The sequence below is a fragment of the Micropterus salmoides genome, unplaced genomic scaffold (genome assembly GCF_014851395.1).
Source record: "Micropterus salmoides isolate LMB-PRFRI ecotype aquatic unplaced genomic scaffold, ASM1485139v1 Ms_hic_scaffold_10, whole genome shotgun sequence".
In the NCBI taxonomy this organism is placed as follows: Eukaryota; Metazoa; Chordata; class Actinopteri; order Centrarchiformes; family Centrarchidae; genus Micropterus; species Micropterus salmoides.
In genome coordinates, this window is record NW_024040041.1 from 22917147 (window position 1) to 22930023 (window position 12877).

The 12877-nt window shown below is 39.7% G+C and overlaps 1 protein-coding gene across 4 annotated transcripts; it reads right to left on the bottom strand.

The window, feature by feature from the left end:
- On the bottom strand, positions 1–9628 carry mgrn1b (mahogunin, ring finger 1b). Of its 4 annotated transcripts, none has more exons than XM_038703347.1 (17): positions 9265–9628; positions 8388–8506; positions 8129–8217; positions 7889–8035; positions 7234–7351; positions 6985–7051; positions 6727–6770; positions 6584–6631; positions 5979–6047; positions 5715–5874; positions 5484–5593; positions 3866–4080; positions 3499–3610; positions 3370–3415; positions 3174–3278; positions 2061–2106; positions 1–1828 (listed from the first exon to the last, which is right to left on the bottom strand). In XM_038703347.1, exons 1-16 carry the CDS (start codon positions 9350–9352, stop codon positions 2066–2068), a joined length of 1578 nt encoding a protein of 525 aa, XP_038559275.1. In that variant the 5' UTR covers positions 9353–9628; the 3' UTR covers positions 1–1828; positions 2061–2065. The 4 variants fall into 4 exon arrangements, with proteins under 4 accessions (XP_038559275.1, XP_038559268.1, XP_038559258.1 ...); XM_038703340.1 differs by having other exon boundaries at positions 6961–7051; XM_038703330.1 differs by lacking the exon at positions 2061–2106 and having other exon boundaries at positions 9265–9627.
- Between the last annotated feature and the right edge of the window lie 3249 nt (positions 9629–12877).

Consider the following 12877-nt stretch of genomic DNA (forward strand, 5'->3'; position numbering starts at 1 on the left):
TTGAAGTACTGAATCTTTGCTCTTTATTGTTATACACATGCTGCTATACACACGAGGAAAGACAGGTATTGATTCTACAGAGAGCCACAAACCACCTACTGTGGAGTTATCCTGGATACCAGGTCAATAGTGGTCAGGACAGGAAGGCACAGTGTCAAGATGAAATGGCACAGACAGGGAAGGGGTAAAGACAAATTAACCATGTTACTTAAAAGCAGTGAGAGGTTTACACCTCTACAAATTCACATGCAAATGCTAGCCTGATTATTAAAATGCAAAAGTTTTCATTTATTGCATTGGATGGGTTCCTTCTAATCAAACATACAGTAAGAGAATCCACTTGAACCTAAATACTAAGATTAAATGCATAATTGACACATGGTCATAACATAGTAAATGAACAGTTCAACTGAATATTGCAATAACAAGATACATTTTTCCAGTAGCATGAAGTTTGCGATAAAAAAAAGAAAAAAGAAAGGCTCTGTACAAAATCCTGTCTACGGGCTGAAACGTGTATATTGTAGCATTTATAAGAACACTAATGTCCAATGCAACAAGCAGGCAGCCATACCAGTTCAAGGCACATAGATCTATATGCATGGCGCTACACATAGAGGACCACGGTAAGTAACTGCGTAACAGCCACACAAACGCCCGCCCCCTTTTTTTTTGCATCTACATCACATAAGCAGACGCTGGCATTGCCACAAAAAGACTGTACAGAGATCTGCCACATCTACAACAAGCACGCTTACTGTGCCATGCTGAGTCAGCATACATTTAGCTGGAGCATCGATACTTGTTGAAGGCTTTAGCTATCTTTGAGCTTAGCTGTTAGGGTGTGAATCTGTAGCTCTAATCGATTATCCAAGTCTTAAATAATGTGCATGTTAATTTAATCTACTTCCACTGCTTTAATATCAGGGGTTTTTTCTCTCTATGTAATATATGCAACTATACAATTTTGAAAGTAACAACACATGATTCTAGTACAGTTATGGTACAGTTAAGTACATATGATATCACTTCATTTGAAATAATGGCATGTCGATGTTTAAGACCGCATACAACTTAATAGTAATCTCATCATAAAGTTAATATAAGGAATGGATTATAAATGATTTTGTCGGAGTGCAAAATCACTTCAAGTAGACACACAGATACAATATGTTTTTAAATTTCTGCTCATAACCCAAATTCAACTGACTGGAAAAACAAGTCATTCATGTATTTCACTGATGAATACAATATACTAAACACAAACAGTATTTATAAATTCCTGTGAATTTAGTGTCAAGCAATCAATAGAGTTAATTTAAAGTACGTGTGCTTAAAAGCACCACCTATGACAGGCAGTGAAATATCTCTGTGAAATCCACATTACTAGACCACAACTCTGGGCCAAGACACACAACTGAACACCATCTGACAGTTAATGAAATGTTTTCAGATCTGAGGAAACAATATCTTTTTTTTTTTTAAACCATCAGTCATAAGGTAAGGTTTCAAGAGCATCTTTGCAGGAGTCACATTTCTTTTTTTTAATGTCAGAAACCTTGATGGTATAAACAGAGTACTCCTTCATCCAAGTAAACTTCCTTTCAGGGCTGATCACAGAATCTGAAGACTGAGGGTAGAAGGAATAGAGGGACTGGATGATCTTTGTAAAGCATGAATCTGTTCTGATGCATGGGAGGGAAACAGCTGGATCAGAGTCAGGGGTGTTCATCCTCCAAATGAAGGCTGCTTGTGGGACACAGGAGAGGCTGACTGGAGCAATTTGTGCTCTGACTTTTCAGGCTTTCTGTTGACTCTGTTGATGACCCTGACGAGGAAGAAGCAACAGATTATCAGCATGGCTCAAAGGGAAGTTTCCAGTCAGACGTGACATAAGGACAGTGTATAAGAAGCAGCTGTCACTATTCATCTTGTCTACGTTAAAAAGCTATCTGCTGGGTCTTTTTTTGTCCTTCTAGCTGTGATAAACAACAATGGAACAGGATTCAGTAGTACAACTCATATACAGAGAAGCAGAGCAGACAGGAAAGCCTACATACCACGGTTACTCCTCCAAACCAATAGAGCAGGAATCAGGACCTAGAGCTGCCCAAAGTGAGGCGGTACGAAGTGACAGGACAGGAGGGAACAGAAGAGTGTTAGGAATCAGAGAAGCAGAAGAGCAGACATGTTAGATGCAAAGCACAAGGAAACACGGATTGAGTCTTGGATTTAAGAAGGGAAATATTAGAGAACCAGGACAGATTTATCAGCTAGAAAGATGTCAAAAATAAGCAAATAAGAACCAGACCATTTGTATTTGACAATGCTGTTATTTGTGTGTGTAGTCAATTCATTACATTTATTAATTTAGCTGACGCTTTTATCCAAAGAGACTTACAAGACAGACTTACTTGCTATATATGTCAGAGGTCGTACGCCTCTGGAGCAACTAATGGTAGGGCTGGGCGATATGGCCAAAAAGTCATATCCCGGTACTATTTGGCAGAATTCCGTATAAAATATATATCTGTATTTTCTGCTAAGAGGCATGTTGAGGAGGTGTGTTGACGACGTAGCCTATCAAAACAAAGCCAACGTGGTAGCTAACGAATAACACCTGACTGGTGTGTTCACTGTCACTTTACCTGGTCCGCTCTTGTAAAATATCCACAGTGTCATGACTTGTAACATAATCACCGTGTTTCTCTGATAAATGCTCCAATGTGTCGCCTAACCTGGGCGGCCCGCCGAAGTAAAGTGTATGTGTGGGAAACACTGAATGAACCGTGTTTTTCTTTTTACAAGCCCGGTCTTTAACAGTGTCGACCAGCAATGTTGAGAGTCTGCCCCTCCCCTCGCAGATGGAGAGGAGGGGCTGCGCGGTGAGGGAGAGAGGAGCAAATGCTGGCAGGACTTTACGCAAACATTAATTAACTCAACATCAAACTATATTGATATAAACGGTATTAACTAATTTCATATCTCTTTTGAAATTATATCGGTATACCTCGTATACCACCCAGCCCTAACTAAGGGTTAAGTGTCATGCTCAGGGACAGAATTGTGGATGGGTCACAGTGAGAATTGAACCCAGGTCTCTCACACCAAAAGCATGTGTCTCATCCACTGAGCCATCGCCACCCATCAATTATTCGTCAAGGATTTCTTACCTGGCAGAGACAAGTCGCCCGGTGGGTCGCTCTCTGTTTTGGTCAAGCTGCTGTGTTCACTGCTGCAGTCCTGTAGGATGTCTCCCCCAGAATGCATCCTGTCTTCTGGATCACCCGGGAGGAGTAAATGTCAATGAATCTAACTCTCAAAGCCAACAAATCTTTACCAGTGTCACATAATTATGAGAAAACTCACCATCGTCTGGAGACAGGGATTCTGCCACGTCCTCGGTTGCCGTGGCCTGGAGGAAGAAGGAAAAACATCTTGTTAAAGTGGTGGTTTGCGGTCAAAGTTTAAATTTCCGGTAGTGAGGTGGCAGCTTACGTCTGTGGGGGCGGGGCTGGTGGACAGCATTGTGTGTGGCTGAGCATCAGACATCTCAGACAGCTTCTCCTCATCTTCCTCCTGGATGGGAGAGGATGGAGACCTAAGGGTGCTGGGGTGGGTGACAAGGCAACAAACAAATATTCATCAATGAATAAAGACACAAGTAGAACAGGTAACAATCGATCACAGCTACCTACACAGACCTTCACTACAATCACACCACACCCGCCAGGTGTTGTAGTCTTAAGAATAAACTTGGACACGAACGTCTTACACAGAACCGCATTTCCTGTCCTAACAGTCTTTCTTACGGTTATGTTTGTGTGTTTGCATGCACACGTAAACATACTCATTGTGAGGTTACCTGTCGGGTGACTTGCTGACTTTGCCTTTCTGCAGACTCCCATCGCTTAAATGCTCCGGGGAGCTCAGCTGTCTGCTGTCGCTTCCCAGACCTCCGGAGAAGTTGATTTCATCATATAGGGGAGCAGATGGGATGGCAGGAGACACCGACCTCAGACCATTCAGAGCCTCCAACAACGAGATGGGTTCAAAGCCGGGAGGAACCGAGTCCGTGCCCTGCAAAAAGACAAATCAAAATAAAGAAATCTAAACGTCTGACAGTCTGTTCTGGAGAAACAGGTTAGGTTTTGGTGGCTAATGCAACATTTCATATACATCCATTTTCTGCCACTGCTTAACAAAAACATCCAGCAGCTCTCGCCTTGCTTTTATTTGGGATCCTGGAAGCCCCTAGGAATCAACTCTGAAGCAGCTGCAGGCAGATTATTAGGATGGAGCATTATTATTATTATGGAGGTGTTGACTTGGTCAGGGTTTTTCGAATGTGTTTTAATAGCCATTTATCCAACAACTGTTGAGCAAGCAGAACACAAACTTAAATACGTCTTGACTTTCAGCAGTCACCTCTCCTCTCATCCACAGCCGCTGTAGCACACACATGCAGCAGGCGGTGAATTAATAAACGAGCTGCTGGTTGGTTTGACTGCACCTGAATGCTCCACTACAAATCTTACGCTAATGACTTCCTGTTATTTCTCACACCATAAAAGCCGTTTGTGCTTAAAGTGTGCCGGTACTGTCACTTTTATATTTTAGTCTTTGGCGTACCGGCACAGGGACTCTCTTTCGCCCTCTCCAGATCTGGAGAGGACTACGTGACGCTCACCTGTTCCCGTTCTCTCCTGCCTGCTAATCTCCGCAGGGAAATCGGGAGCCTTTCATGCAGCCGTGTGCATTAGTTGCTCGTTAAAGTCACTTTTCATGAACCAACCAGTCACAACCAGGAGGAGGCGGGAAATTACAGCACTACAGCAAACTTTAGAAATGTTGAACTTGTTGTTCTGTATGCACAGTTTTTATTACTGACAAGTTAGCAATTTGCATAAACAAATCATAGATTATCCACCATGTAGACTATTTTTTTTGCACAATAATTTAATAACCCACACAAATGAAACTGCTGTTTTGTCCAACTTGAATTAATATTATAGGCTACTAAAGGTAAACTATAGTAGATTATAGCCTACTATTATCTGAAATTATGATGAATATCCAAACATTAGCACTAATCAAACCTGAACCACAGTGGTGTAGGCTAATATCAGAAAATGGTTTTATTTGTGAAACAGCTGAACGATCATGCTTATTGTCGTGCGAAGTCACCCCCCCCCCCAAAGGCCCATTCTGAGCCAGGAAAAACCGTTAGTCACAACATACCAATTTGCTGCTCAATAAAAGTTGGTATAAATCTAGATCACATTCTTCCCTGTTGACTTTTTTTATTGTGCTATCAGTGTGAAACACTTTAACATAGGGATGGAGTTAATTTAACACTTTTGATTTTCATCTGTTCCAATACAGCATCCCGCAGACCTGATTCATGCCCAGTTTCCCCTTGATGTTGCAACAGTTCTTTAAGCTACATTTTAACTGATCGTACACATGTGCATGAGACTTACTGAGTGCTCGTCATGGTCCATAGTCTGAGCCAGAACGGGGCTGAAGGACACGGGGGAAAGAGCACCAGGCTTTTTCCTCACGGCTCTGATCTGCAGCAAGGCTCTGAAGGCTGGAACACGGGGTCAAATTAAACACAGTAATAATGGAAATTTGTTAGACAAACTTCTCTTGAAATAGCATTAATAAAACGCCTTAAAGAGCAGAACTAAAAACAACGAAAGACGTCTTACGCAGCCTGCAGATTGGACAGTTGTTGGCCTGGTAACGCAGAGTGTCTGCGCAGGAGTTGCAGAGACACAGATGTCTGCAGGGCAGGATGAGCGTGTCTCGCAGGTCAGACAGACAAACAACACACTCATTGCTGTTGTCACTGTTCTCGTCATCTGATGGCTGGAAACAAAAGGAAAAAGGAAACATGTCAAATTAAAAGTGAAACAAATAAAGCATGAATGAACTTTTAAAGCACTGTGATAAGGCAATCTTTTCACTGAAACCTTGGTTTCTTGGTTGTTTTTGTTCTCAATCCCATAGATCTCCTGTAAGAGGTAGCTCACACGGTCCACCTAAAGAAACAGTAACAGAAATTTGACATTCACGTTTTCAGTAACCCACGCCCATGAAGACAATAAGGTCCAAGGGAGTTGGAAAGCAAAGTGTATAACTTATTCTCTCCACTGTCGTGTTTAGTCCTCAAAATTAAATCCATCTGCCTTAACATGTACTGTAGACAGATTAAAAACACAAAAAATCTGAGAGTCAATGTGAAATTATTTTGAGCTGCCTGTAAGATAAGTTTACATTCATTGTCTGTGTTATTGCCAGACTTCCATGGTTATCAGCACAGATAATTTTTTTGTGGCGCTTAGTTTTTTCAAAAGCTGCAAATGAGTATGAAGGTCAATGACACTCAAACCTCCAGCATTGCATTAACAACATGCTGTAGCACACACACACAGTGCTTCCCAATTTACTTAAGTAGGATTTGGGGTGTGATTAAAAAACAACTAACAGATTAAAGCAAGATAAAAATTATTTTTCCACAATACATTCCACTTTTAACTTTAAGGCAATACTGAAATGAGAACATCCATAAACCTACAATTTGCTTCTGCTTCAGAGGCTTGACGGAGAAACTGCCATCAACGTGCTGGAGGTAGAAAAAAAACCAAACATGTTTTACTTATATAAAAACCTGTTTTATACAGATTACAAGTGATTACTTATATTTAGATGTATACATACTCTTTCAAAGGCTGCCAAAAGTACGTGAGCATGTCCAAGGCAATCTTGAAAAGAACACAGAGTATCCTGGTTAACACATTTGTTGACCCAGACGTGTATTTAAGCTTACAATTCAACTGCTAACATTGAAAGTATTAGTACAAATCCTTATATAATTAATATTTTGTCCTATTTCATAAATATGCATTTCACATTTGTACAGCCAGTTTCAAGAGAAAAGATAATTGTCCTCACTGTAATGCAGCTCTAGTGACCTACCGTCCCCTTCATCAACCACAGCTTGGATAACCATCGGAAACACTCCTCGGTCGAGGTCAAAGTTCAGCTTTAAGGGAAAAGATATCATTATATTATTCAATGATGCCATTATAAACAGAGGACATGTACCTGTGTGTAATAAGTCAGAGTGCTGTGTAAGTGGAAGCAGGGGACATGAACAAACACTCATGGAGACTATTTGTTTTTGTGCTCCTGTAACAAACTCCACTAACTGCCTCAGATACTTACATCCTCCTCTTTCCACTCACTGAAATCCATCTTGAATGACGGCATGGAGAACTGTTGGCTCACCCCTCGCTTGTAATGCACAGTTTCAGAGACCATTAATGGATTCTTCGGGCTGTAACTGTAAGTTACAGAGAAAGAACGGTCGGTGTGCAGAAAGATGAAGGAGTCCTTGGCAAAAGCTGACATTTAGACATTTATCAGCAGCTGTCATCTTTAAGTACCCGGTCCATTCATTAGTGTCCCTCGACAAAATGAACAGTAGCAACATGTGATCTTTCTGATGAATCATAACACATCAACTTCAGTATGAACTTTTACTTTCATCTTCTTCTATGTCTTATCTGCAGTATCCATGGTGACTGGTGGTTGCTAAGGACCCCGCGTATCTATTTTAGTCGTTGTGCTCTAAGGCTACAATCTCGCTACCCATAAAACAGAGTTTCAATGTCTCTGGCACGATGTTTTCCACTGAAATGAAGCTGCTGTGTCAGTTAGATGAAGCTGTTTTTTAATGAATCCTGAATTCAGACAGGATTCATAAATGGATTTAGATGTGACACTTACATTTTAATGAATGAAAGACTTGATAAGGTTCGGATTCTGTTATTTCTCATCCTTTGTGCTACTAGAGCTTCATCTGAGATCAAATTCTTACACTGCCATCCCATTGGAGAACTCCTCAAATGCTTGGCAGTAGAGAGTGATGGCCACCCGGGCATCAGCATCAAAGGTGAACTCCACACCATACTGAACCTTTGGTTTTCCACCGTCCTCCACCAGAGTGTCTGAGTCATCTTTATACCTACAATCAAGAGATTTGGCAAACATTAAGTCAGCACAATCAAAAGTCTTCTCCTTAAAACAGTTCATCTTAATATTGTCTCGCTATCTTTACCTGACCAAGCGCAAAGAGTCCTTTCTAATGTTGACCAGGCTCCTCAGGGTTTTCACAGGCTCGTGGGGTGCAGGCGTCACATATGGAAACTAGTGAAATAATAACAGCAATACGAATAACGATATCTGACTTTAAATTATCGACATGGTTTGACGAATCGAGTTACTGACCAGTTTTTTTTTTAAAGCTGTGGAAAATATACAGCTCTGAATTCTCAAGACGATTAAAACAACTCGGATGAAGAAACAGCCGTTCTCACCTGCACTGGCCTATTTCCAAGAAAATTCAGATCCATGTTTTCACCAAAAAGGTATCCCTCTGGATGTGGTGTGTCAAATTTCTCTCCCCCCATGAAGAAGTGGCTAGCAAAATAATTCCCTGAGGATGAGAGAAAAAAAAAAAAGAGTGATTAACAAAAGCACTGCAAGCAATATAATATAGTGATACTGATCATTTTCTTTCTTTCTGTGTCAATGTAAACAATAACTCAATTTATAGGCAATTATTTCAAATGACCTCCATGTAAAGATAAAACAGTTTAACAGTGTAACAGTTTAAGTTTAAGTGTAACATGACTCTTTGGAGAACCATTGTTTTGTCATTTCAGTACAGCCACATCACCAAAACTCAAATCCCAAAACTATTTCAGACAGGCATGGGTTAATATTATACTTTCAGGTTCTCTTCTCAGCTACTTTTTATATTTACTATGTTTTAATTGTTTGAAAACATCTTAAAACTACAAAGTGAAAGTGCAATAAAACACTACGACAGACTTAATTTAAATACACTTGTAGCATCTATTAAATGTGGATCAAACTTAGTCGAAGTGTGTGTTGTTGGACACCCAATGATTAAATGCGTTGTGATCACGATGCTAGTAACTTAATAATAAAACCAATTTGGATTCATCTGACGGTCCTCTGCAGAATGTCTGGTACATAATGTAAATATCACAGGATCTTCTAAGTGATCCATCTGCAGCAATCAGGCGCATTTATGTTTCCAATCGTTGTCTAGTTAGCGGTTTTATAGCTAATGATAATCAACAGAGAGGAACTAGCTAACCAAGTGTGTTACCTCACAAGATCCACGTTTATGGGAAACCTGAATTCACCCAAGATACAATCACATACCGGATTTCGGTGGAAATCGATAGGCCGAGTTAGCCTGGATATCGATGTCCTCGACACCAGCGATTCTGCGACTCAGGATGGACCCCATCGTTTTCAGCTGGACAGCCGACGATAGCTACAGTTAGCAAGGAGCTAACAGCGCGTCCGCTGCTCCGATTAGCTCTGCCTTCCGCGTCCTCTAACGCCAAAAAACACAGATAACATCGACCAGAAACACACGCTCGCGTTAATTTAACATTTTACACGTTCCGTTTTTCAGTGGCCGCGTTGGGACTGCCAATGTTAACAGGAAACAAATAGAGAGACGGGCTGTTGTTTTGCCAGAGCTAACGACTAACGTAGCAGGGAGTCAAGCTGATTGGCTGTCTCCAAACGTTTCCAGAGATACAGGGCGTTCGCTCGACGTGGTGGGACCGCCCGGTGGGGAGGGGTCAGGAGGGGAAGGGGTCAGCGGGTCAGCGTAAGGGCGTCGGTTGAATTTATAAATGTTTAGGGACAAATTAGATGAAGCCATACCATACCATAACAACAACAACAACAACAACAACAACAACAACAACAAAAAGGTAGAGTCAAAACAGAATCAGAATCGGGTTTTTTGCCAGATACATTTTTCATATAGGAGGAATTTGCCTTGGTATATATTGGTTATGTAACAGAAGCTACACATGAACATAAATACAGAACTATTATAGAAAAAGTAAAGAGATTAAAAATGTACAGGTATACAAAATAATAGTACAATATTAATACAAACAATGCAAAACAAATACAGGATAATTAACAAGGAATGCGCTAAAATTCACAATTTGAGCTATAAAGAATTTAGAGGAGAGTAGGGTGAGTTGAGACAGTTTTTACTTGATGTGTCTTTAAAGTGAGGACATAACAGTAATGTCTCCAACTAAAATATGTACATATATTTTAGGATGTGGTGCATCCCTGGGAATAATCAATTTAGATCTAAAATAAACTGTTTTCAAAATATGGCTTTCCAAAAAAATGTGGACTCACCCACATGGGGGCCAGTGACATCAATGGCATTTTATCATGCAAACTGAATTGCCAGTTCCCAAACTTTAATTGCATTTAGTAGTGAAACATTTCAACTATGTCTCCTAGTTGTTTCATATCAATGTATTGCTTTAAAGTCATCCTGTTGATTGCCAAGTCCCGTGCCACCTGATGAATGGACTTCCCATTTTGTACCTCTCCCACAAGAGGAGATAAAGCCTGTCTGTCTAACATTCATAGAAGCCTGACATGATGGTTTTTGGTCACATCATTACAGTAAAATATCTGGCTCAACTTTCCCCAGGTATTTTGGCTCAAATTACCCCTTCCCTGCCATTTTAACAAAATGTTTAAGAGTAATGTCATGCTAAAGGTATAGCCTCATATTGTAACTTCCTAAAGCACTAACACATGCATAAGATTTTTTTCAAACCTGTCTGTAATTGCTCAGACACAAGAATCAGGACTCCTTGAACATAAAATATCACTTATCACTTATTCCATGGGCCTCTCTCCACCACAGGATGAGTAAAATGATTAACTCTTCAAAAATAGGTATTCATATAACCAATTTTGTCCATGGTTGCCGGGAAACAAGGGGTGGCTCAACTTCCCCACAGGCTCAAATCACCCTGTTCTCCCCTAATAGTTCAAAGTTGAGTGTTGTTGTAATGTGTGGTGTCAGGTGTGGTGGTGTGGGGCAGTGGGGGGACCCGGGCCTTGTTGAGGAGGTCTGCTGCAGATGAAAAGAAAGTGTTCTTGTGGCGAGAGGTTTTGTTTCTGCTGGAGGAGAGTGTCTGAAAAGCTTTGTGTGCAGGGTGGGAGGGGTCGGCCAATTGTTATAGCTGTTTCCTTTATTTTCTCATTAAGGCACATAACACACACGGACTGTAAAATAAGTAAAAGTTGAATATGCAGAAACATAAAAATAACAATATAAAACTTTTATCTGAAGTGTTGGTGTTATGGTTGAGTGTATTTAGAAAGATGAATGTTCACTGCCCTCCAGTGGTCGCAGCGAAGAACTGCAGCATTGCGTATGTGGCAGACACATCTACACCCCAAAAAAGAAGATAACATTATAAAGATAAAATAAAAATAATAAACTAGCTTGCTTCTTCTAGTCACCACTATTCATTTACTAATTCGAACTGTTCAGATATTGTCCAACTTGGCAGATGTGTAAGCTGTGTGTATGACGGACCCATGTGGTTGAGCAGAGTGTTCTCAGAACTACCCTCTAGTGGTCATAGTTAAGAACTACACTTTATTGAATTAATAAAATAGCGTCAATCCAGATATTATACTTCCGGTTAGGCCTTTCAAAACAAAGTAACCAAACAGAAACTGAATGAACCAACTACAATAATATTTAATCGTAATCATAATTTCAATACGACATGATATTAAAACCATTCGCTGAACATTACATTCGTGGCTTACACGCAGGGTTGATACCTGCATAATTGTTAATAATAGTAATATATAATAACATAATGATAATAAATGACAGGTGTTAGTGACAATGTTAGTTTTAGTGATAATTGTTTTAATTTTCGTCGTGTAGTTTCTCACTGTGGCCATTGGAGGGCAGTGAATATAACATGATTATATTGTTGTTGTTTTTTACATATATTTATCGGCATATATTTATTTCTACAGTTGGACTGTGCTGACACTTTTTAAAAAAGTTTATTTTCACTGTGAAACAACATTAAAGCTGTTTTAAATGTTTCCTCCTTCTATCTCTTTTTTTATTGAGGTGTAAAATTTACATCAATATCTGGCATAGTCAACATTAGTGCTTACATGAAACGGAGCAAGAATAACATCTTTAAAGAAAAAAATAAATTAAAGTAAAATAATAATTGAAAAAATAGAATAAATGAAGATAAAGAAAAGTAACAAATGAAAACTTTTGCTGTTTTTTTCTTCATAAACAACAGGGATTTGTAGTGCAATGCAAATTCTTTCTTGAAGACATAAATAGAGGCTGTGTTTTAAAGAATGACTGAAGATATGAGAAGCAGAGTTTCAGCTGTATTGCATTGGATATAAAGAGAGAGTAAAGAGATCACAGAACACTTTGTTTTGCAAAGTCTTACTAGATAATTGGTGACCAGCAATCATCAATGAAGGAAGATGAGGGGATTGAACATTTGAGGTAGTGTATTTTTTGCCATTAGAAAGAAAGCAGGATGGGACGCTTTGGACAACCTTATCATAATGTTTACAGTTGCAGTGAAAACTAAATTTTGTACCAATGTCTTCAAAAGATAAAACATTTCCATAGTTTTCTAAGGGGTGGTGATGGTTCAGTGGATAAGACACATGCATTTGGTTTGAGTTTGAATCCACTGTGAGACACCAATGTGTTCCTGAGCAATTGTAAGTCGCTCTGGATAAAAGTGTCAGCTAAATAAATAAATGTTCATGTAATGTAAATGGGTGACAGACCAAATATTGTTTTCCAGCCATTCATTGAAATACAGGGACTTATTTCTAAAGAGAATGAATCTACCACCCCAGATGTGTACATCATGGAGAGTAAAATTGTGGTTGTTCAGTACTTTCCTATCAGTACTTGTAAATGGAATGC